The following is a 24,865-nucleotide window of genomic DNA, read 5'->3' on the forward strand; positions in this document are numbered from 1 at the left end:
TGTGTAAGCATGATAGCAGTAGATCAAACTCTAAGGTCACATCCTATTGCAATTACTTAAATTGGAAAGCTAAATATGAGAACAAAAATCTGTCTGGAAAAACAGATAACTTGTGCTCCCACTGGTTTGATGCCAGTTCTGCAATTCACAGTTAAGACTGGGCTTAGGTCTGGCATCAAGTGATATTCTCAAGTAGGCAGCTGTTTCAAGAAAAGAGCCAAAACTATTTCTATGTCAAAAACATAATGACAAAAATCAGCATAGCCTGCCAGCTGGCACATCTTTCACAGAAGGGTAAAGTGTCTAGCAGAACAACTGAATGGAATAATTTTTGAAAGCTGATAATTAAGTTTCAACAATATTGCCAGTTTCCCTCTTAAAAGTCTCTAAATATTTCCCACAGGTGAATGATTATCTTTTTTACTCTGACTATTGTATGCCTTCTAAACAGGCGAAACGCCATGACAACAGTGCTTTTCCTCACAAGCAAGACATCCTTCTTTAGCAGGGACCGATCTAGTCTGTTGAAAGTTCCCATTTAAAGTGTAGATTAAAAAAAAAAAAACCACAGTGAAGTAGATGTTTAGCTCCTTTAATAGGCAAAACTATTTTCAACATGTTCTGATAGACATGGTTTTTAATTGTAACAATATATTTTCTCAAGGCAGTCTTAAAGCTTAATGAATTTATGTAAAAAAATATGGTTCCAGCAGCATTGTAGTATGTGATGTAACAAATTTCTTATATCTTAGATGTGCCTGGAAAACACATCATCACTGTGTTTTTTGCAACCTGACAAACTACTGAATTCAATAAGCAGTTTGAAACTGCAGAGAGAACACATGCAACATAGGGAAACAGAGTAACGTGGGTTTGCATTTGAAATATTTGTAGATTGTACAACAAGTTCTCATGTTAATCCAGTGCCATGAAGCTTGAAGGAATCCCACTGTGCCTTCAAAAACCCAGCATCTTATATAACCTCATTTTCATTACAATTAAGATAATCTTACTACTTTCCTTTACAGTTCAGCAGAACCACTGTTTCAAATGATCAGCTTGGCACCTCTTCTTCCTGGTTTAATTTTACATTTGAACTGCAGACATACTTAGAGAACTACATGGATGTAAGGTATTAACCTTTTTCCATTTAGTAAATACTTTAAGCCCCACTTCTCCAAAGTGCTGCTATCAGTGCCCCATTTTCAGAGCATACGACCATTTGTGAGTGAAAACAAAATAATTTATATGCATAATATAAAATTTCCAAGTCTTACTTAAGGCCCTGTTGAAGAAATATTTCTTGATTCTCTTAAGCCTTTTACTGTAACAGCTGGCTCAGATATGAGCTCAGCGAAAGGCAGTATTTTTTTTCTCCTCATCCAGTACCCTGTTTGCTATCCTTATTTGGAAGGATTTAGTAACAGCTGTTCTTCCATAGCGCGACCTCCAAGAAGTCATGATCCATTTTCCTCCCTTCTAAAAAAATAAGGGAAATGAGGTGTCATCTGACTTGGACTGTATTTCCTCTGACACACATTGCACTCCTCCCATCTCTGAGGTCCAAACTGGAATTTGTTATACCAGTCTTGGTAATTTCTGCAGGCAGTGGTTGACTTGACCTTTTAATCCAGCTAGCTTTTTCCACTCGAGGACTAAAATCATGGGCTGTGGGAAGGACTGACTTTAGTCAATGGGTTAGAGGAATTAATATGAATCATTGCCATTCCAAGTTACAGTGCTCTGATCCATGTAACAAACTGCAAAAAAAGTCACAACAACAGCCTATTTACCTTAGAAGGACAGTCTGGGCAATGGCTGCCTCGTCCCAGAGGACTACATTTGGTCACTGAAAGTGCAGTTACTACAACCTGTGCTGCGCTCTCTCCCAGGCAAAGGCAAGTGTCCAACAATGCCCGAGCACGGCCAGTTACTGTAGGGTAGGAGATAATCGTTTCATAATCCATTCGGGACAACGTTTGCTGTGAGCGAAGGACGTCGAGGATGTGGTTGAGACGTCCTTCTGTCATGCAGCTCAGTATGGTCTGTCTCTGGCAGGCTAGTATTTGACAGCAGTTTCCTTTGCAGCAAGGGTCTTGAGTGAAAAGGAAACAAAATGATATAAACTAAGTGCTCTTTTCTTCCAGGAGTTGTTAGCAAGTGATAGCATCAACACCAGAAATATAAACTCAGTAGAGGAAAGGAGGAGGAAGAGTTAGTTTATTTGCATTCTTTGTTCAAAACTAGTCCAGTGTACTTCCATCTTTTGTTCAAAACTCATGAAGATCAGATTACAGAAAGTGTTTCTAAAGATTTAAGTGCTCAGATTGTGTAAGGGGAGGAGATTTTCAGGTCTCGCACTGTTCATCTAGCATCTGCATCAAACTTTGTGCAAAGCAGCTTGGCTCAGCATAGATGAGAAAACTTTGTCCAGTAGAAAGTGGAAGTGGTAGTTCAGGTAGGAGGACTGTTTGAAACGAGTGTTGTGAAACTGGGAACTTGAATATATGTCAAAGCCAAACTAGTAACAAAAGTAATACTCTTGGCAAAATGATCAAGAACTTTGGGTTCTGTCTCTTTTCACAAACTGATTAGAATACTTAGTGTACAGTAATGTGCTAGTTTTGGCTGGGATGGAGTTAATTTTCTTCACAGTAGCTAGTATGGGGCTCTGTTTTGGATTTGTGCTGGAAACAGTGTTGATAACACAGGGATGTTTTCGTTACTGCTGAGCAGTGCTTACACAGAGTCGAGGCCTTTCCTGCTTCTCACCCCACCCCACCAGCGAGCAGGCTGGGGGTGCACAAGGGGTTGGGAGGGGACACAGCCGGGACAGCTGACCCCAACTGACCAAAGGGATATTCCACACTATATGATGTCATGCTGAGCATATAAAGCTGGGGGAAGGAGGAGGAAGGAAGGGACGTTCAGAGTGATGGCGTTTGTCTTCCCAAGTAACCATTACACATGATGGAGCCCTGCTTTCCTGGAGATGGCTGAACACCTGCCTGCTGATGGGAAGGAGTGAATGAATTCCTTATTATTCCTTAAACTGTCTTTATCTCAACCCACCAGTGTTTTCACTTTTACCCTTCCGCTTCTCTCCCCCTTCCCACTGTGGTGGGGGAGTGAGCAAGCAGCTGTGTGGGGCTTAGTTGCCGGCTGGGGTTAAAGATTTCTTTACTGAAAGAGTGGTTAAACATTGGAACAGGCTGCCCAGGGAAGTGGTTGAGTCCCCATCCCTGGAAGTATTTAAAAGACATGTAGATGCGGCACTTAGGGACATGGTTTAGTGGGCATGGTGGTGTTGGGTTGACGGTTGGACTTTATGATCTTAGGGGTCTCTTCCAACCTTAATGATTCTATGATTCTAAACCATGACAAGTAAATACCATACACCAAGAGAAAATTAATAACCAAAAGCTATTGTTGCTTTGGAGACCACACCTCTTTCATTCTGATTTCTGATTGTTGCCAGTAGAGTTCTGTGATGAACTTTTCCTGCATGAACTAGTCTGTTGATTTATCCAGAAATTATGTCATCACTCAGAAGTAAATTGAAGTGCAGAAAGACGGACAGCTAGATGTGAGAACTGTCATAGGCCAGCTTGCAAAAAGTTAGCAAGAAGCTTTATGAGCTTTTTACCTACAGGCAGAGGCAGGTTCACAAATCAGAAGCTGGCCTTTTCTGCCTCTGTTCAGCAGGAAAATCTAAGACCATGTAAGTAAGGAAATGAATGGTCCCCCCTCCTCCTAGTCACCTGTTTCTGTAGTCAATAGCTACCTTTGTAGAGGTATAGAATACACAGCTTAAAGTTAAAGAAAAATTCCCCGACTTAAACAACTAGTGTCTTTCACATTCAATGTGTGCTATATTTTTTTGTATTTTTATTACGGTCTTTTCAGAACTGTTTTCAGCCTGAATATGACCCTGGAAAAGAACAAGCCAATGTTCTCAGTGGCCAGTGTCTGAACTTCTGAGAACATAGGAGCAGCTATATGCAAATAGACTCATGACACATTTGTATCAAGTTTGGAGGAGTTATTATACTAAATACCTGAAAATGTGCACAAAATTTAGAGATATCTGTGTCCTCTAAACATTAAACAATTTAATCACCAAGATCTGGCCAAGGAGAATATTGCCACCTCAAACTGGAAATGGGATCTTACCTGTCACTGCTTGTTCAAGATGCATAGGTTGTGGTCTGTACTTCAGAGCCAGTGGTGGGTCCTTATGCTGACTGCTTTCTTTGCCTGCAGTTGAACCAGATAAAGGAATCGTGCAAAAGGAATTTGATTTTCTACTGTCAGAGCCTGGGTGATCTAGAAAAAGTTTAAGATGAATAAGATGAGACCCTTGAACAACAACAGAACAGTATACATATGTCAGCCACTGCAGAGGACTGGAACTGAAGTGAAAACTAACTTGAGAGCACTTACTTATGACTAGCTGTTCTTTGGGCCCTTGTTAATACAGCATTATTCCTAGGAAGATTTTGGCATATATTACTACACACATCTGACTTTTTCAAAGTGTCTGTAGGAATTTGTTTCTGAAGTTATGGAACACTACTCTGTCCGTAAGTCTAATAGCTATTGCTCAGAACTAAAATGCTTGGAAATGCAGATGTTGCTATGAGTGAATTGACTTCCTATGGCTCAACTTTTGTATCCAAAGGCATGAGGAGTACAGAAAAAGCTTTTAAGGAAATATACCACTTGACACAAGTTTAAACACTTTGACAAGATAAATCCACACCGGAAAGGCAAAGCAAATTATTTATGTAGGAATGGTGATTACCAGGAATCATTCACATGTTCCTGTCAACAGAGTCTTTTTAAAACATATCTCCTTTTCTTATTAGCAAATTACAAAAAAGCAGTTATTCCTGGTGGCACAAGGCGGTGTGGTTCCCAGGAGGGACTTGTTCTGTCAAAAGCAACAGGCAATATTTGATGTGTGAGGGAAAAGGCAGCTGTACATTACAGGCCAGGGTTCTAAAACAATTTACCAAAAGAGGCTTTTTGATCTATACACTTAATCAAAAGGTATTGTGGCACCTCTGGTTTTCCGCAGTGAACTCATGCTTCAGATGATACCAGTAGAGGGCACAGCTGTACTCTGAGAAGGGGCAATTTTACATGGGAAGTAATGTGTATATGGAACAACTGGTAATATTTATCCTTTTCTTAGAATAGTTGGGAGCTGAATATGTTGCAAGGTAGAGACCTTTCTTTGTTGTTGTGTTCTGTGGGATAGCATTTGACAGACCCATCTCAAGAATATTTTCTCTTCGTGCAGTATTTGCACTGCTATCAAGTAGAATAGTTGACAAGCTTGGCACTAAAAAAGGAATTTTCTTGCTGATTACGTGGTTGGGTTTTGGTGAACAGATGACCTGAAAAAGATCAAAATAGAGAAGAATTATATTTGTTCCAAACCCTTTTCTAAGCAGTTTCCTCTTGGAATATAAGACAGTAGTATCACAGTGCAGGACAGGGTGGGTATGCAGCTGTTGAGCCTACAGACATACTTAATTCGACATTAGCTAGTTACCTTGGGTCACTGTGGTAGCACAGATCCATAGGCTAACTGTCCTAGGGTTTACTGCAGTCCTAGATTGCTTGTGCAATCTGCTGCCAGCAGCCATGGTGTCACCAGAACTTGAGCTGTTTAAAGCTAGCTCTGATCCAGGCATGTGAGCTTCAGTTCTCTCTCTGTATCTTTCAGTATTGGCAGGCCTGCCACAAGTGCCAAAAATCACTTTGAAAATGGGAGTTAACTGTATTTTGGAATGATCACAGAGCAGTTGGCCTTGATCTAAGAAAATTGGTTGAAAATGCTAGAGTTCAGCCTAGGACTTTTTCCAGCCATCATTTTGAACACACTACAAGAAAGGTTAGATTTTTGCCATTTCATTAGGACCTCTTCAAGAAGGAGAGGTTCAAAGCAACTCTTAAGTGGAGGAGGTTGTTTTTGCAAGAGCAACATCAGAGTCAGCTGCTTGGAAGAAAGTAGAACAGTGTTTTTTGTTGGTTAACTGGATGGGGTTATCATGGTTAGGGACAAAAACGGTTAGGGACATTTTGCCCCACAGTGTTTGTATTAACAGTGTCAGGGCTGGCAGGAGAAACAAGCAGCTTGCGAAGTACTCTTGTAAGACTCTCAAGCCATGTACTCACCTCTGAATTGCATATGCCCGTCTGCAATGTGTATATTTCTGAACCTTTGCATGCGTTAAGTGCTGTCTCCTGGAAAAAATAGCATAGTAACTCTAGTAAGTATACATAATGGTTTGTTCAATTCACAGTTGTCAGGAGCAAGACACTGACAATATATATGACACTCTCAGGTACGCTGATATATAGTAACAGTGAATTGCACAGAGCAATTTTACAATTTAACACATGTAAGTGGCCACAGAATCTGACATAACTCTACCCTGTTACTGTTTCTGCTGTTTCAAATTTATTTTAAAACTCAGTTTTGTATCATACAGGGGAAGGTGAAAATAGCCCTGTATTGAGAGAGAGAGAGAGATTGGGCTAGCTATAACATGCTTTCCTTTAAGTATCCAAACAGCAGGGCCATCCTGTGTTTAGTATGCCAAACTGTCTGCAATAAGGATGTGTCAATACTTGTAAGTTTTTTCCATTTTGTACATCTGCAGCAGATTTGTTCAACTATTTTTAGTTTATATACTTCAACATTTATGAATCAATCCATTTTCAAGAATCTCCAGTAGCATTTTCACAGTCATTTAGGACATATTATCAGTTCAGTTGTTTGAACAATAAACAGTGCTCTTTGATAATTTAGCAAATAGAAAAATAAAACCTTGCTCAAGGGAGATTGAAGCATTAGATTATGGAATATTTGGCAGTACAATCCTAAATGAAGTTCAACAGTAGCAAAAATGACTTGGACTATTAACCATGCCACCTATTAAAACATTGATCAAGTCTGTTCTATAATCCCAGAATGTGATTGCAACATGTAGAAATAATCCAGCAGGCATTAACATAAACAACTCACATAAGCACAGCAATGAAACCGACAACACAGCACGGGTGTAAATGGAGTCAGAATACTTGTTCAAGGGCTGAAGCATATGTCACTAGTTTTCCCACTCTGACTATCTAAGTTAACTAGATAGGATATAGCTATATTTGTGGCAGTCAGATTTGTGCCAGATTTCCCATGGCAATGTAGACATGTACGGAGTTAGCTGTATCTCTCAGTTGTTCCCCATCCATTCCCATGGTATCAGAGAACCCTCTTAGACCCTAGGACAGGCAGTGTCTTGTGCCTGAAGCACGTCAATTTAGAAGCAGTGAAGCATACAAAAAAAGTGCTGGTGCTAGTATTGCTGCAGCAGGTACTAACGCTGTCCAGGTTCTGGAATAAATATCTTATTACCAATACATAAAACAAAAATTGTCCTTGATTCTAGCCCTAATCTGATCTACTTGAGGCTGATATTTGTTCTCACTCACGTGGGCTTACCAGTCTGACTACAGCTGGTGACTGGAAAGAAGCTATCGTATTTTTATAGTCTCAGGTAGAAATTGGCACGGCTTCTAGAGAACCTCACAATATCTATTTGCTACAATTTCTGAATGAACCTGAAGTGCCAAATGGTACTCTCCAGCTCATTGTTTTATTGGACATGCCAGAGAAGACAAAACCTTTCCTGGTTTTGGACCACAGAGACTGCAGTTGAAAGAATCAAGTAATGTCCTTGTAGGAGAACAAAACTTAATTTTGCACTAACCTTTGCATCCATCAGATTGTAGATTGCAGTGGAAATTGCCTCCTTACTTATACTAGTTGAAATTCCATTTAGAAGGTCTACACATTCTGCAGGGGTAATAAAGCATTTTAAATACCACATTGCGTATGAAAGTGTGTATATATTTAGGCATCAGTGTATTGCAACTAACTTTACTGTTATGTTGAGTAGCTGGATGAACTAGATAAAATTAGTTTAATACAATTTCCACCTCATACCTCCTCTTGGTTTCCTTTTTGAACTGATTTTAAGGAATGGCTACAGTCACATTAAAATCACATTTTCTTGATTGTTTATACAGATGTAGTGAACTTACTTGCAAAAGATTTACATAACTGTATAAATCACAAAAGCTATATGCAAATTGCTTCCTCAGCACTTCAACTTTTTGCAAATTTGCTCAAAAGTCTTCAAATATCACAGTATTAACATTTCTTGGCTATCTTTTTAGAAACAGATGATAAATATAACAATTCTACTAAGGTAAACAATGATAGCACACTTCAAAGGGAACTGGTTATGCATTGGAATCAAGAAGTATTGGAGGCAGGTTGGTCTTTGTTAAACTAGTATATATAGCTGATAACATTCCTTCCTTTATTTGTACTCATTTTTACTTTATACTAAACACAATTTTGGAGATAAGCAAGCCATTTCTGGTAGGAAACTTCAGTTAGAAAAACCATCTACAGTACTCTGATGATCTAAAGACTACTTCTACTTCAGTTTTTCTGTTGTTGATTTAGAGTGCTAGAGCAATGTTCCCAGCAAGACTATCTCCCTTACAAACCTTGCAAAGAAAGCAAGCCCTGAACCTTACCTGCAGTACGTGGTCTATAATCTGGTTCTTGATGCCAGCACAGAGCGATAAGGTGTAACAGTGTATTCCTCTCAGGCAAATCGCTTGGTATAAACTTTTCTGAAACGCCAGGCCGCAAACTGCTGCAGATTCCTGTCAAAACTTCCAGCAGGGTTGTTTGACCTGCAATTTATAGGAAAATGTCCTATATTAAATATTAAAGACCTCAGACTCTCTTAAAATGATATTCAGCATAAGTTATTTTGTATTTTTTAAAACAAAGACTACTTTTTTGAAAGCAAAAATATATTAACACTCTTGTAAATAGATATGCTAACCTTTAACAATAACTATAGCTACTTATTGCAACAGGACATTTCAGGAAAAGAACTCTGTCCAAATAATAAGTCACAAATAGATAGGAAAACACACATTGTAAACTACATGCACAGATACCTCAGGAATACATGTAATTATTCTAAGTACCCAGTGTATATTCTAAGCACACAGTTTTATATAAAAAATGCACACCTGCATTATAAGACTAACTCCTATCGTAAAAAAAATAGTCTACTTTGGGCAGCCACAAGATGGCAGCCATAAGCTGTATGAACATTAAGATACTACTCTATGCACCATTTCTAAATGGTCCTCAGCCTGTAAAATACAGGAGTCTTTCAATCAGTTTTGCCATGCAGAACTGAGCCCATAGCAAAGAAGCCTTTCACTGATCTCCACCACCACGAAACAGGGATCGTTCCTAGACTGTGACAATTATTATACAATGCTTTGCAAACTAAGTTCCTTAAAACTGCTCACACTTTCATCTAAGAAAGTAAGATTCCCTACGTGCTTAAGAGAATTCAGCATGAACTGGCATTTCTTGATCGGGATTTGAAACTCATGGCAACTTTAAAAATGAGCATTCTACTCATCCAGTTATCTGCATGTCACTAAAACGTTCCCTGATTTCAAAGTGACAACTGTCAAATACAAAGTATTCTTTCTCATTAAAGGTAAGCGGAAAACCCAACTCAGCAACAGAGTGCTTCAGCAAGCACAGAGAGATCATACAAGTGGGGTAAGAAGCTACACCTTTCCCCTGCAGAAAGATCAGCTTCTTTGGGAACACTGAGGATTTGTTGAGGGATTCTAATCTTTACATTCCATAATGTGGAGCTATGTGCTGTAACAGTAATATAAGGCAAAGGGACATCTGAAAAGACAGTGCTGTTTGTATCATAATTTCCCTACAATAAGGGAATTTGTGGAAAAGATGAGGGCAACGCAAAGTCTGACATGAACAAGAGAGATAAATACCTTCAAAAGGTTTCCGTCTGCTTAGGCTCTCCCAACACAGTATTCCAAAACTGAAAAAAAAACCCGAGCAAAGGACCAATCATTAGTGTGCAATCCATATCTATGTTCTCATTTCCAAGAGCAAGTTTATTGGTTTAAGAGAAAGACAAAGTCTATCCAAGTCCTTCCTAATTTGATGAGATCCTTTTTCCTGCATTAAGTTTCAGTTTTCAACTGAATGTATCTTACAAAATAATAAATCAGTTCGAATTAAATTTTAAGGTTTTTTTAAACATAGGATCAATTAGAATTACATTTCAGGTTACCACCTTATCTGCATTTGCTCTTGTGAATTTCAGAACCTTCTGTTCTCCTTTCTCTATCATTTTTGTTTTGTTTTCAAGTAATTTAAATAGCAACTGAAAGAGCTGGACTTTTCAGCAGGTACTGACAAGTGCATCAGTTAACCTACCAAAAACTTGATTCTGACCCACTGTGTGTCTGTTTTCTTCAGCAAATTTTGATGAAGCTCCACATGCCTTTTTCCTTTTCTAAAATCCTAGGAAGTATTCCAGTGATACCATAGATCTACATATATAACCCACAACTCAGATGGTATAAAATGCAGTTTGATAAAAAGCTCAATCTGCAAAATCAGAGGCAGAAGCAAGGAGGCTGCTAGAAGAGAAAAAGCAGACTATGGAGGAGTCAGAAGCAAAGCAATCAAGAGGGGAAGAAGCAGTTCTAGGATAAACTTATCTGCTTACTCATGTATCTTGCTGTAGTGCTGAATTACAGTGTTTAAAAGAACCTCCTCTTCTGCCTTATTTCCACATAACATCTGAAAGTGCTTTTCTTAAATACCCTCTAGGAAAGTATTAATGTAATGTCGACACACATGTAACTTACATGTACTTAAGTAATATTTCATATATGACACATACTTTTGTTTTCTCTGTTGCACCACTGTCTAGACATGCACCTATGTCATGCACTGAGTCACATCTGAGCAGCTAAAGTTATATAAGAGTGACATGCTGGAAGATTAATTATGCCACCTGAAAGTAAGCCACCATTCTTCCTGCGCAAAAGTCTTGTGTTTATGAACAACATCAGACTAGTCACATCATTTATAGGTCTCCTCAAGTTTATGCGTTGACTCATCTTAGAGCCTACCTCTGTGACAATAAAGCAGGAGTTTAAATTTCTTGCCTCCATAAAAGCTCTGAGAGCAGAAGAGCAGTCATGCTTAAAAGTTATTTATAATATTAGTCCACAGGCTCTCTATGCCAGCTCTAAAGATGAATGTCCATACAGACAATAGTTGCAATTTGAGGTTGTCTCATTTATTGAGGCAACTACGAAGCATGTAATGTATCCAAAAGGGACACGTGGCAGTAGGTAATCTTCCTCCTTTGCATAAATCACCTTAGTTAGAAAGTATGAATGCTTGAGTAGCTCAGTGAGTTATTCCAGCGGAGATTCCATAGGACCTTAATGGGACACTACTGAGAGAAAGGTCTTATTTTTACCTGGGCCTCATCTAGGCATCAGCAGTTCTTCCTGAAACTAAAGCCAACAACAGTTCGTGCTTAGAAACCATGTGAATTGTAGTTATTAGGTTTCTAAATGTATATGAAAAAGTTTTGGCAGCTATGTTACACTTTTTAAACAGTTAGGTCCATTATATAAATATTTTTATGATGACTTTTAAGAACAGTTCTTAACCTGGATATATTATTCACCAAATATGGGGAATTTCAAATTTAATTCACTGCTGTAACTGGCCTCATGTGGAACACTATCCTACTGCATTATGTAGATCTGGCATTTTTACTGTAGTGTCTTTGAAAGTAAGTATTTTGGCAACATTCTAGAATGTAGCAAGGACTAAGTCTGACCTGCCCTTAGAAATCCCATTCACCTGTAAATATCACCTTCCTGGGAAGGAAGGCCTCCTTCAAGTATTTCAGGAGGGAGGTACACTAAATCCTGGCAGTTTCTCCAATTGCAGTTCTGCAGGTCTGACCTCAGTTGCTGTTTCCTCCAGTTGGTTAGACCATAATCTGATATCTACAGAGATGGAAGAAAAAGTAAGTTTTAGTAACAATACCTCAAGTCTCGGTATTAAACGTTGACTATTAGGATAAATATATGCAACAATAGGACAATCACTGGATTTTACATTAATAGGCTAAAAAGTAGAAGCTCCCACCTTCGCTCTGTACTGCATATCCAAAAGCACATTGGAAGGTTTCAGGCTGCAGTGGCAGAAAGCAGGCTCGAGGCTGTGAAGGTATTGCAGCCCTTCAGCCACATCCAACAGGATCCTTATGAGTAAGGGAAATGGAAGTTCTGGGTACAGTTGATGCTAAGTAACACAAAATACAGGTTTTGGTAGTGTTAACTTGTTGCTATTCACATTTTCATTTGACAATAAACAGAAGTATAATACAGAAGCTAAAGAACAGATTGACTGTGACTACTGTCCATAATTTACATACCGATTGTTCTCTTTTGGCTGACCTTGTAATTAATTTTGTCACTGTCGTGGTTTAACCCCAGCTGGCAACTAAGCACCACACAGCCGCTCTCGTACTCCCCCCCCCCCCCAAGTGTAATTAATTCTTTCTGAGATATGGTTCCTGAAGCATAGAGATGACAGCAATGCTGAGTACAAATACCGGATTAGTCTCACGACCAGTAATTTTACCATATCATAAGCCAGTGTTACACAGTACAGCAAAGTGATAACCTTAATCCAGTCCCCAGAGATGATAAACAGCACAACAGGGAACACATACAGCGAGTAAGGTGTTACATAACACAACTCTGAGAACAAGCACAACAACTCTGAGAGCAAATAAATCAACGACCAGCAGCTATTAACCTAATAACAAACACTTATGACAAATTTGTTTTAACATACTCTGGTCAGATCTGCCATTATCTCAACCCTTCGAGCCCCACGTTGGGCGCCTGAAGGAGCAGAGGAAGTATATTGTTCTGATTTCGGCTGGGATGGAGTTAATTTTCTTCCTAGTAGCTGATATAGCACTGTGTTTTGGATTTAGGATGAGAATAATGTTGATAACACACTGATGTTTTAGTGTAAGCACTGCTCAGCGACAACTAAGTCAAGGACTTCTCAGCTTCTCATACTGCCCTGCCAGCAAGTAGGCTGGAGGTGCACAAGAAGCTGGGTGGGGACACAGCCAGGACAGCTGACCCAAACTGGCCAAAGGGACATTCCATACCATGGGATGTCATGCTGAACAAAAAAAATTGGGGGGAGTTGACCGGGGGGGGGATGTTTGGAGTGATGGCGTTTGCCTTCCCAAGTAACCAGGGCATGATGGAGCCCTGCTTTCCTGGAGATGGCTGAACACCTGCCTGCCGATGGCAAGTAGTGAATGAATTCCTTATTTTGCTTTGTTTGCGTGGCTTTTTCTTTACCTATTAAACTGTCTTTATCTCAACCCATGAGTTTTCTCACTTTTACCCTTCTGATTCTCTCCCCCATCCCACCAGGGTGGGGAGTGAGCAAGTGGCTGTGTGGGGCTTGGTTGCTGGCTGGCATTAAACCACTACAGTCCTATAAAAGATGACTTCTTTTATGTACCTCATGGATGAGTGAGTGGAGGGATCCATTGTTCATCCATTCAGTCACTATCCCCACAAGTCTGTGGTATTGGTAAATCCCAAGAGAAGGCAGGAGACGTTCAGACTCATAGTGTCTGACATTTGCTATATCCTGAAGTAGCAACTTCCACTCCCTGTAAAAAATAGCAAGGATTAGAGGCAGATTAGACTGAAGAGAATTTCAGCTAGAGGTGAGCTAGTGTAGGATATGGAAATAAGAGATAACCATACGGTTGAACACAAGCTAATTCAATTCAGCCAATAAAACCAATAATATATCATCTTCCAAACAACTCTAAGAAAATGAAGCAATCCCTCGGGTAGTGTATTTTTCTAATATAACGTGAAAGACCTCTGGATGCTTTAATATGAACGTAAGAGCACAGTTTAAAGTGGGATTGAAGTGCAAAGGCAGGAGAAAGCTGAATTACATGAAATGCTAAATTAAGAAAAAAAATCAAGTTTTTTCCCCTTACTGTCCCCCAGAGCTTGTATTGCATCCTTTTGCTATTAGTGAGATCCACATTTACAAGGAAATTATGATCTTCCATGCTTATCTTATGGGACCGTGTTATATAAATGATATATGATATTATAGCATGTCATAGCATGATATAAAAGTGAAGCCAAATTCAGATTTTATGTAAGCAGTACCACTCTAGTGACTTTGCCAAATTTGATTCAAGCTCAACTGTGCTTGGATTGTAGACCTGAATTCAAACAGTTTATTTACAGAGAATAACAAAGCTTTACTTTGATCATCATCAGAAGAATAAAGTTTTGTTGTCTAAGGACTTCAAACAGTTACTTCTTCATGACAGTTCAATGTTTCCTGTGCAATTCAGTTGTGCATTTTCATGGAAATAATTGAACTTCTGCTACAGGTTCAAATTTTGTTAATTGTATGTTTCATTTTAAAGATCTGATTATCTCTTCTCTATGGTACTTGTGAGCTGAAAATTCATTGAAATTCATTCAAAATTCAGTTAATTTCAACAGACCTGGTTCTCATTCTCATTATTCTAACCAGCCTTTACATTGAGACTTCAGTTTCTCATATTTACTGTGTTGATTCACAAGCCTGTAAACTAGTCACTAGAAGTAACACACAGCCCCACCTGTTTTAACACTTATTTCCACAATTCTAAATATTATCATCAGCACACAGTTAAACATTTTGCAGCTGGAGTAAAACACAGTTTATTCTCCCAGCTTTCCTATACACTGTGTAGTGTAAATAAGAAATCAGAATGGTAGAAAGAGAAAAGCAGAACAGTGGCTTTACTTTTAGGGAGTAAGTTTGAGTGGAAAGATGCCAAATCAGGATAGCATGTTAAATTCAAAGCAAAATAAAACGTTGATTTCTGTAGCTTTAACTATTTTATTTTGGGGTTGGCTTGTTTGATTTAAAGAAAATGTGGACAGAGGAAACTTTTTTCTTTAAACAAGCTACCAAACAAATAACATTGGTTCCGATTACAAAATTGTCTAAAAAAACCAAGCAATGTGTCATCGTCCATCCCCCCCCCAAAAAAAACCACGCTTAAAATTTTTAACTGTTCCCAAATTCTGGCAGCATTTGTTTTTTGAAGTATCACTGACAATTTAAACTGTCAATTTAAAAATATTTGTATGAAATACTGTTTTCTCCTCGCCTGCCTTTATGATGGAACAAATTAAACACTGTGTATTCGAGTAGGACACTTTTGTATTTTACTTTTAACAAAAGCCACCTGAATGGCAGCGTTCTCAGTTAACAAGAGTAACTAGTCTGTAGATGCGCATGAGACACTCCTTTTCTGATAAGCAGTCAGGTCAGTGCATTCCCTAAAATGCTTTGGTCTTGCTTCATCAGAAGTAGCTTGTGGTTATTCATGGAAACTTTCTGTGTTTTTGCTGCACACTGGAATTTTGTGGTCAGTAGGCTGACGCCCATCAGTTACTGCTCATTTGTTTTTATAGTTAGGACACGTACACATCTCACTGCTCCGTAACCCTGACCATTATCGCTCCCTCCTCCCATTTCTCTAGTCCCTCACCTGTACATGCTGTTTTAGATTAAATTCAACTGAGATCTCTTCAGGGACCTCCAGAAAGATGTATAGCTGAGTATTACTGGTCAGGGTTTGTAGACATTATTATAGTAGGGATAATTAATGACTCCAGGATTAAGCTCTACTTTTATAAAAATTTGTAAAAACCATAGAGCTTGTTTCCCAGTATGACTGCCTCCAAGTTGCCTCTTGGCCAGTCAGGATTTCTAGGAATGCATTTAGGGATCAGATGATGCTGGGCATGCCACAATTCATTCTAGTGCCATCACTACAGGTCTGTGCTGTAGTGGTTAGTTGGCCAAATAAGACACCTACCTCTCTGTAGTGTCCCGGCTGGTCAGCAGCTTCACCGAGATGTGAGTGTTCCAAGAAACATGAAAAGCTTTGAGTGCAAAGCCTGAGCCTGTCCTGGTCAAGGTAAAGCTATCCAAATCTTCCTGGGCTACTACAGGTAATGATTTGGCCATTTCTTGATGGCTGGCTTGGGGAAAAAAATTGCGGAGAAGAAAGAAGTTAAGGACTACTTTTTGTCCCTACTACCAAAGCTCAGTGAAGTCGCACCACCCCTTACTTCCCAAGTAACTATTACTCTAATCCAACAGGCTTCCTTTTACCACTGTGTGTCAGACTTTCCTTATAAAGGCAGGAAAAATGCGCTAATTGCAAAGGAATGCCTGGAGCATAACTTGCCATCTGAAGCTGCAAGGTGCTAATTAATTGCTCATTATTATTTCCATCTGATGACTTTGAAATGTTGGGCCATTATTTATAATATAAAATGTGATTTTAAATGATACTGAATTATGTAGACAACAAACTAGTATCTTACAGGTACATGCTAGACAAATACAGTTTCCCCACTTCTCATAAAACAGGCAATTATTCAATAACTTATGTCAGTGTGTTCTGCATCATTCTTGCATATCTTTAATACAAGATCATGTCAGTGCAAAAGCAAGGTAAAGGCAAATTTCCTGCTGCTGTAAGCTGGCAGAACTCTGCTAAATGAAGTTGTGTCTTTATAGCAGCCACTAATTTGGCCAATACTCTCTCTATACAGTACCTCTCCAGGGCCATCTGAATGTGTCAGACACATTGCATGGCAACGCACATGGATTAGAGATAACCTCTGCAAAGCATCACAATGTTTTTACACGAGTAACATTTTTTAATTACATCTGTGAAGCTACATTAGACTGGAGATAACCAAAAGTCAGTGGTGAAAGAGGAAAACAAGCAAGCTAAGAAAACAGATGGGATAAAACCATTGGTAAGGATTACTGCAAGATCAGTGGTCAGTGAGTCAGAAGAACTCAAACTGAAATACTCCCTTCAGGGTCCAGTAAACCAGGGCTAGAAAAGAAAACACATGAGGGAACTGAAGTACCAGGGCTAAAAATTTGAAGTAACCAGTAAGGACTGTTGAGTGTGAATTGTGTCCTTCTAGAAGATGGGCTCTACCAAAAGAGCTCCTGGGATGCAGAAGTCCTGAAAGTCTTCTGACTTTGATCACGTGTTCTCCGTGAATAAAGTAGAAACAAAAACCTGAAGATAAATTAGCCTGTGCTCATGGCTGAACTGCTTCTAGTTCATGACCAACTTATTTTCAGTTAATCTCAGTATCTAAGGTGTGCCATGCAGGCACGTTCACAATCACTGATTTACCAGTTCAGCTTCAACAGTATTTGATTTTGATAGGAAAACACAATCGAATTTTTTGCCTTTGTCAGATTATTATAGCTTGAAAGCAATAGCTGCCTTAGGTACCTCACTTAGAGTTTCCTTAAAGAATAAATCCAATAGGGTATGAGACTGACAGACAGGTTAAGAGTTTCATAAAATTTGAAGAGATTGCTCTGAATGAAGATAAGTTTCCAAATGAGCCATTTATCCTTTAAAGTTGCAAAGACAGACCACACAGATCTACAAATCCTAAATATAAAGGAGGTAATCAGAAGGCTGGCAGGTGCAAAGTTATGTCTCATTTTTATTATATACTGCGATAAATAATCATTTAAATAGCCAAAAAAATTTACTCAACTCCAAACATAGTACAAGGAAGATCAATGAATATAGGATCTAAACCATTCCTGAAAATACCTGTTTCTATTTAACATTGAATTAAATAAAGCTATAACAGTTTTTTAAACTCTTGCTAACTGACTATATCAATAAAAATAAAACCTAGCCATCAGCTCCTATTTTGGATTTGCAAAATCTAATTTAACTAGAGATTTTCTAAAACCAAAATGAAAACCACTTCAATCTTTCTCTGTTACAAACCATGACATGCCAAGCACCATTGTCCCTGTGTCTGAGTTTATACATCTGTTTCCACACCAGAACTTAGTGATTTGCTGATAATTTCCAAAAGAGTTTAACCCTAAAATGAGAGATCTTTTATTTATCCAGGGTGCTACCCAGATTCCTAAAACAGCTGAAGGGACTAATCATGGAATATGGGACTATCATGGAATTACAGATAACAAAGTCTCTCTCTACCCCCTAGATTGCAAGTTTGGTACCAAAGCCATTTTTTCCAATAGTTCTGCTCTTCTGAATGCTTTTTCTCCTAGACCCTTTTAAAAAACTCACTATCAAACCACAAAACCAATATTTCTTAGGTGACCTTTGCAATGAAGGGTTTCGTATTATTTTTTAGTAAGACACTAAAAGTCTCAGACAACTTTGTCATCTTCCCCTAGTTGGGCAGGCAGGGGCAGGAGGGAGACTGCTATAAAACCATTTATTTTGAGTTTCTAATTTTAAAGCTAATTTTTTTTTTTTTAGAAGTAATTCGTAGCGAAGATGTTTCCCTTCGTATGAGAGAAACTATGTTGTGTTAATATTCAGATGTCTCAGTAAAAGAAATTGGAAACAAAAATCGACTTACCTCTGGAAATATGGGCATAAAAACTATGAAATAATGGAGTGAAACTGCTGCAGATACCAAGTTCAAGTCAGCTTTGAACTGCATTCAAACACAGCTCAAGTTTTCCTGCCTGTGAGTCAGCTGCGTTGTTGATCTCTCCTTTTATTGGCTGCCTGCAAACATCTAAAATTTCCTGGTCGCATATGCAAACTGTAACTCTTTAGTGACTGCAGATGGGTTTTCACAGGCTGATTTGTTAACTGCCTGTAATTAATGAGAGCAATTACAGAAGAGGTTGGATAGCTGCTTTTTCCACAATGAGGAATGCCAAGAGGGAAAGCTATGTAACAGTGAAAAATACCATATTGGAATACAGCCCAGATACGGAAGCATGTAGAGATGTATGCAGATTGCGCAGTTGGTGCCTGTCCCTGCAGTAGATCAAGCCAACAGCACAAGTACAAAACCCCTTTAAACTTTTAAAGTCAAGTTGATCTTAAAACAGGATGAAAAATGCTGGTTTTCTGGTTAAAAGATAGGTAAGCATAGGGGTCACATTAGGTTGCAAAAAAGAATAAGGATCAATTGGCTGTCAGGTAGCTCTGCTGAAAAGGATGTAGGTGTTATGGTGGAAACTAAGTTGATCACGAGCCAACAGTGGGCTCTCATCACAAGTGGGGAAAAATTGCATGCTGGGCTAATTAGAAATGCAGTCAGCAAAGTGAGAGAAATCATTATGCCTCAGTACTCAGAAATGGTGAGGCTGCATCTGAAATACTGTAGTCGACTTTAGGGCCCTCAGTTCAAAGAAAATGTTGAGAAACTGGAGAGGATGCAGTAGACAGCTACCGAGACGGGGCCCTAGAGCACATACCTTAGAAGGAAAGGTTGAGGGAGCCAGTCTTGTTTAGTTAGGTGAAGGAGGCTAAGGGCGGGGAGTCTCCTAGAAGCCTTCAGCTACTTTAAGGTCAGTTATGAAGATAGAGCCAAATTCTTCTCCATAGTGGCAGATAACAACCAGTGACATAGGCAGATGTCTCTACTTCAGAGGTTCAAGCCAGATGCTAAAAAAAAAATCTTTTCATCAGGTGGGTAATGCAGTACTGGAATGGGCCACTCAGGTTGCAGACTCTCCATCCTTTAAGGTTTTCTAGACTCAGCTAGGCAAAGCCATGGCTGACCTTATCCAGCACTGCTGGTAGTCCTGCTTTGAGCAGGAGGCTGGGCTAGAAAATGCCAAAAGTCCAGAATATCTTTAATTTTGTGAAAACTCTGTAAGGCCTAATTGTGTTCCTGGTAGGCCCCCAGCATATACATTCACACTGAAGGTTGATGGGACTGCTGGATGCAGGGTGGAGACTCTAGGAGAAAGCAGTCATTTCAGCTGATCACATTTATTCAAACTTTCCACTCCATGAAGACTGTCTTTATTTATAGAGTCTGACTTTAAAAAACAGTGTCAGGCAACGAGATTCTGTCCACAGACTGTTGGTTTTGGATCAAGTCCTAACCCCACAACAGGGAGGGAACAAGCAGTAGGGCAGTTACCTAATCCTCCTATGATCACGGGAAAGTCCCTGATATCTAAAAATCATGTGGCTAGGGCTCTGTGGCCTGAGAGGAAGCACACTACAAGTAGGAAGCGTGGACAATGCCTTCATGTACAACGCGTTATTTCCTGACAGCTGTAGCTATCTCACCAGCATCAGCTTTCTCTGTCCAGCACACCCCTCCAAAAGTGAAATTAGTACGAGGGAGCTGAAGTAGCAAAGGTAAAACAAGTGGGCTGTAACAGTGCTGGAGAAGGCTGGAAGCATGTCAAGTTGCTGTGGCCACAGGATCCTCCTCCCCTGGGCTTTGATTTATCAACAACGCATTCATTTGTGTCCATAGTCTACACTTCTGTAAAAAGTACATTAAAAATGTTTTCCCCTGTTTAAGGTATTAGCCTGTCAGGCTCAGACTGTACTACAGCAGAACCACAGCTGTTCAAAATCCTTCCAACTAATTAAAGAAACTAATTAGGCAGAGCTTTGTAGGCAGTTTGAAGGACTTAATTTTGCAGAAATTTTGACACTTAAAGTAGTCTTAGGTACGTCTGTATTTTTAGAATATCACGTGCTGGGGAAGCAGAATACTAGAACAATCCTGCATTTGTTCACTCCTTTTGACTATTGTTTTCAGCTTAAAAAACCCTCAGTATAAAACCATAAAGCTTAATTTTAATTCATATTTGGAGAAACCAGAAACATACAGGTTTGCAGTGCAGGTCTGAACTAATTAAACATCATTATTACTGAACATGTTAATTAAAAAGAATCTGTTAGTATTTTACCTACACATAATTTATCCAGAGAAATTTAAAGCCTCTCACATAATATGAAGGCTTATAAATAATGGGCAAGGAAAAAACCTCTATAGGCTTACAAAAGGACTGTCTTTGTGCAGTAATTAGACAAAACTAAGAAAACTAAAGTTTAGTTTGTCAGTAAGTTTTTTTTTTTAAATTATGGAAAATCCTTGGAATAAAACCTTCCAGCAAGGAATAATGGGTAAGACAGACATTGAATCTTTCTGATCTCCTATGCATAGGATTCATTCATTGCCATACAGAGACCTAAACACATAGACACTGGAGAAGTACAGACAACTCTTGCCAAAACCAGTAGCTGCTTGATGCTTAGAGACTGCATGCTATCTTCAAGGACAGGAAAGACTGCGATCCTAACGGAAATACCACCCAGTGCACTTCTGACCATATGCAAAGGGAAACAACAATCAACAGGAGGGTAATCTGAAGAGCACTTAAGACGACCATTATGTGAGTGTCTGCAGGATTCCTTATTTAGTGAGCGAATCCAGCCATCACAGCACGATTGGAGTTACACACAGCAGACAGCGTCTGACTACAACTGCAGGAAGAATTGAGAGACAGTATATTATTTCTCATATGTTCATGCTAAATGACACCCCAAGTCTTTCAGAAGAGCCATGGATCTCAAAAAACCCAAAGACCAGTTTTTATTTCATTCAGAAGACAAACAAAACTCTGAGCCTCTGAGTGTCAAAGAACAAACAGTAAAAACCCACCATATTTAAACTTTTCAAAGTGCCAAAGAAGGTCTTTTAAAACCTAACCATAGCAATGCAAGAAGAACTAGAACATTTGCATTTTCAATCCAAACTTGTTTTTGTGGCTCACTCACAAGCTAAGACAGTACATAGGGAACACAAACGTGTTCTTAGCATCTTAACATCCTTAAAGTAGGAATAATAGTGATGCCTAAAGGACAACATGGTTTAAGACACGAGTGGTTTATAGGTGCCCCCCTCATAATAGTCACGCAGAGTGAACCCAGTTACAATCAAACTTAAAACAAAATGGAAGCTTTACAAGCAGCAGCATTAAAGGACCACAGCATAAGAGAAAGCATTAATAGAGCGAGTATGCGCAATAAAAGGATGACACAGTACCAGAAAATCAAAGCATTAAGATGACCCAAATACCAAAGCCTCTGATGCATGTTCAGTAAATACTACACTTTGATATTTCAGAAGAGCTCCCATCATCATTTCTCAATCTGGTTATTCCAGTTGAGCGTTTGTACAGGATAACTTTTGGCAAAGAGGTACGTTCTAAGGTGCCATTTCTTTGGCACCGTGTGTATTTCAGGAGGTCTTGCACGAAGTGAATATTAAGATGTTGTTAGGCTTCAAATCTGTGGTATTCAGATGCTCTGTATTTCACCTTTACAAAACCTAAGCTATCATGCATGAGTGCAGCCAATGATATAATCATCTTGCTTTAGAGGATAGGACTCCAAACAGGCACAAAACTTGCCCACTGTAATGGGATACTTCAAGATACAAAATTATCGTTCCATTTCATGGATTGGCAGTTGAACTAAGTCTTCCTTTTCTTTGTTTAAGAAAATTGTTTCCTCAAACACCCATACCATGCTATTTTGGAAAATAGTCGTAACATTCACCTTGTCATCAATGAGATGACTAAACAAGAGTGTCACAGCTGCTAGGCTTAGGCAATTTCTGTAAAATGAGCAGTGCCAAGCACCACTGCTAATTAAATTGTACCACAGAAATTTATTAATACTTTACCCAACTGTTCTAAATAGTGGAATCTTAAGCAGGTATCACACAATTCGTAATTCATGTAAATGTGAACAAGATGAAGAGCTCCCAGACTTCAGAGAGCTTAGGGTATCATACCTCAACTTGTTAAATGGTTTGTAAGAAGTGCTCTAGTCCACATCCCAAGCTTTTGTGATCTGTTTCAGAACACAATGTACTAAACAGTATTAAGACAGGGTGGAGAAATGCTAAACCTCCAGGTCCATCAATTACTGCAGATAAATAGTTCCAGTAAGCTAATGGTGAAATGACAGAGGCCTAGATTGTATGACCTTGCTGTGAATGTACAGTATAGGTATGTAAGAGAATATAGGCAGGCTTTCAAAGCCTTTACACATACCAAGCAAAACTAAGCTCTTCTAGGCAAAAGAAGATAGCGAGCCTCCTTGCTCCCCTAAGGATACCTGTTCCAAGGAGAGAATGATGAACAGCCATGTTCATCAAATCCCCAAAAGAAGCCCATCCTATAGAAGAGCACAGCACTAACATCTTTACCAACACCATGCCTGCCTCCTGGATTTTCCACTGGAAAGTGAGCGGGTTTTTTAATTGGCTTGATCCTAAGCATTATGTTTTCTCTACCTGACAATTCTGAAATATGAAAATATGCAAGCGAGCACAAATAATCAACAGGAATTAAAAAAATCTAATCTAAACTAAGTGTTGCTTTTCCACCATGGGGCTGGTTTGGGTTGGTTTGTTTTGAGATTTTTGTTTGTTTTTTCAAAGTTGCAACAGCATGTACATTAAAGGCATCCGAAAGGTACAGATTGCTACTGGCTTCCTTTTAAGTGTTGGTATAATCAAGTCTGCTTGTAGGCCTCTTGCATTTAGTGACATGGAGAAAGAAGTCTGAATTGCTGCAGTAAACGTCAGTGGACTTTCAGTCATCTAGGAAAACACTCTGCTTATGGTGAAACTGTGCTCTACTAAAACTGACTTCTATTAAGTTCATATTCTTTGAATTTGGTCATTAACACACTAAACTGGAATTAAGTCCAAAACTGCTGGAGATGAGTACTTCCTTCTCTTCTGTGGAAAGCAGCCAACTAACACAGAGGACGTAAAAAAAGGAGAATTTACATGGTTTCCCAACAGTCTTTCCAACCACAAGTGTCATTGCCCTTGGCAGATTCAAAGAAGCCCTTGTCAACCTGAGAAATTTTAGCTGGGCTAGAATCCATGGATTGCATGAGTGATGTGAAGAGACAACACCTAAAAAAAAAAAAGAGAAAGCAGGTCTTTTTATACCAAAAAAAAATCTACTTATGGAACTTCAATCCTGTTCAAAATCTATTAATAAAATAGTTTTAACAGATCTTGCAGTAAGCAAGGGGCTAAGTACAAGTTTCAGCTTTCATTTGGAGGCTGCCAAATCAAAACCCTCTGAAACTCTATTCGTTACAGACCCAAGAGTTTGGAAGATGACTAAAAAGAACACAAAACATTGTTTTTTATTACACAGTCTCATTGAAAACATATTAGTTTGAGAGGCTGAATTTTTGAATGTTTGAGATGGCAACATTGCATATGAACTCCTCAAAGGAGGCTAAACAGTGCAGTCTTTGGCTTTTGCTTAGCACTTTCTTCCAGTAAATTTTTAATTGCTTAGCCCATGTAGATCACTATCATTTCTCCTGTGAAAGTCATGAGAGAACAGGGACACACAGCGAGAGACATGTAGGCAGCGTCCAAACAGGCTAGAGAACCCAAGTGCTCTCTGTCCTCAGTAGTGTGTTGCCTGTTTAGCTATCTTGCTAGCTTTCTTTGGAAGCCAGCATTTCATCTGTAGCAGAGACACTTGAGCCAAAAATATAATAATTAATAGTTACATGGTTTAAGAAAATGTTGCAATAATTCAGAATATCAGTCCCAAAAAGAAGATTATGCTGCCTTTTTAACATCTCAGTTATCTAACTATCCATTTTAATACAGGCAAATGAACTTAACTGAAAAGTAAACTGCTCTTCTAATAATATCAGCTTAAGTACTTTTTTGCCTTTTGCTTTTTAAAGCTGAAAATAGAGTGTCATGAGTGAAAACAGGCTTTACAAGGTGGACTTTGCTCTATTGTGTTCTTTCGAGGAAGTAGCAACAAAAAGAAATGACCTGTTGCAAATTCCCCCATGTACTGTGAGACACAAAACCACCAAGGCTTATCCATGTCCTGAAGTGATATATACACCCACTTCCTCTTGGCTTCAGTAGTGCAGGAAAGCAGGTAGCAAAACAGACAGCTGTATGGAAAACATTA

At 39.0% G+C, this 24,865-nt stretch overlaps 1 protein-coding gene across 3 annotated transcripts; it reads right to left on the reverse strand.

Moving 5' to 3' along the window:
* Nucleotides 1-576: 576 nt before the first annotated feature.
* Nucleotides 577-18,563, reverse strand: LOC143165706 (receptor-interacting serine/threonine-protein kinase 2-like). 3 transcript variants are annotated; one of them, XM_076349345.1, is made up of 12 exons: nt 18,484-18,563; nt 15,906-16,067; nt 13,517-13,670; nt 12,110-12,265; nt 11,819-11,967; nt 9,916-9,965; nt 8,617-8,778; nt 7,779-7,864; nt 6,187-6,255; nt 5,234-5,402; nt 4,174-4,326; nt 577-2,095 (listed from the first exon to the last, which is right to left on the reverse strand). In XM_076349345.1, the coding sequence occupies exons 2-12, from the start codon at nt 16,055-16,057 to the stop codon at nt 1,773-1,775; spliced, it is 1,623 nt and encodes a 540-aa protein (XP_076205460.1). In that variant the 5' UTR covers nt 16,058-16,067; nt 18,484-18,563; the 3' UTR covers nt 577-1,772. The 3 variants fall into 3 exon arrangements, with proteins under 3 accessions (XP_076205460.1, XP_076205459.1, XP_076205462.1); XM_076349344.1 differs by having other exon boundaries at nt 15,906-16,071; XM_076349347.1 differs by lacking the exon at nt 15,906-16,067.
* Nucleotides 18,564-24,865: the final 6,302 nt, after the last annotated feature.

This window comes from Aptenodytes patagonicus, chromosome 11 (genome assembly GCF_965638725.1).
Source record: "Aptenodytes patagonicus chromosome 11, bAptPat1.pri.cur, whole genome shotgun sequence".
Classification (NCBI taxonomy): domain Eukaryota; kingdom Metazoa; phylum Chordata; class Aves; order Sphenisciformes; family Spheniscidae; genus Aptenodytes; species Aptenodytes patagonicus.

Bases quoted from the DNA above. Each gene is read 5' to 3' on its own strand.
- LOC143165706 (XM_076349345.1), bottom strand. From the start codon at position 16,057: ATGGCCAAATCATTACCTGTAGTAGCCCAGGAAGATTTGGATAGCTTT. The intron at 9,966-11,818 runs GTGAATGGGATT...TTTTTTTTTCAG, and splicing joins CAGGAAGGTGATATTTACAG to TTTTGGAATACTGTGTTGGG. The intron at 8,779-9,915 runs GTATTTATCTCT...TATAAATTGCAG, and splicing joins CAGACGGAAACCTTTTGAAG to GTCAAACAACCCTGCTGGAA.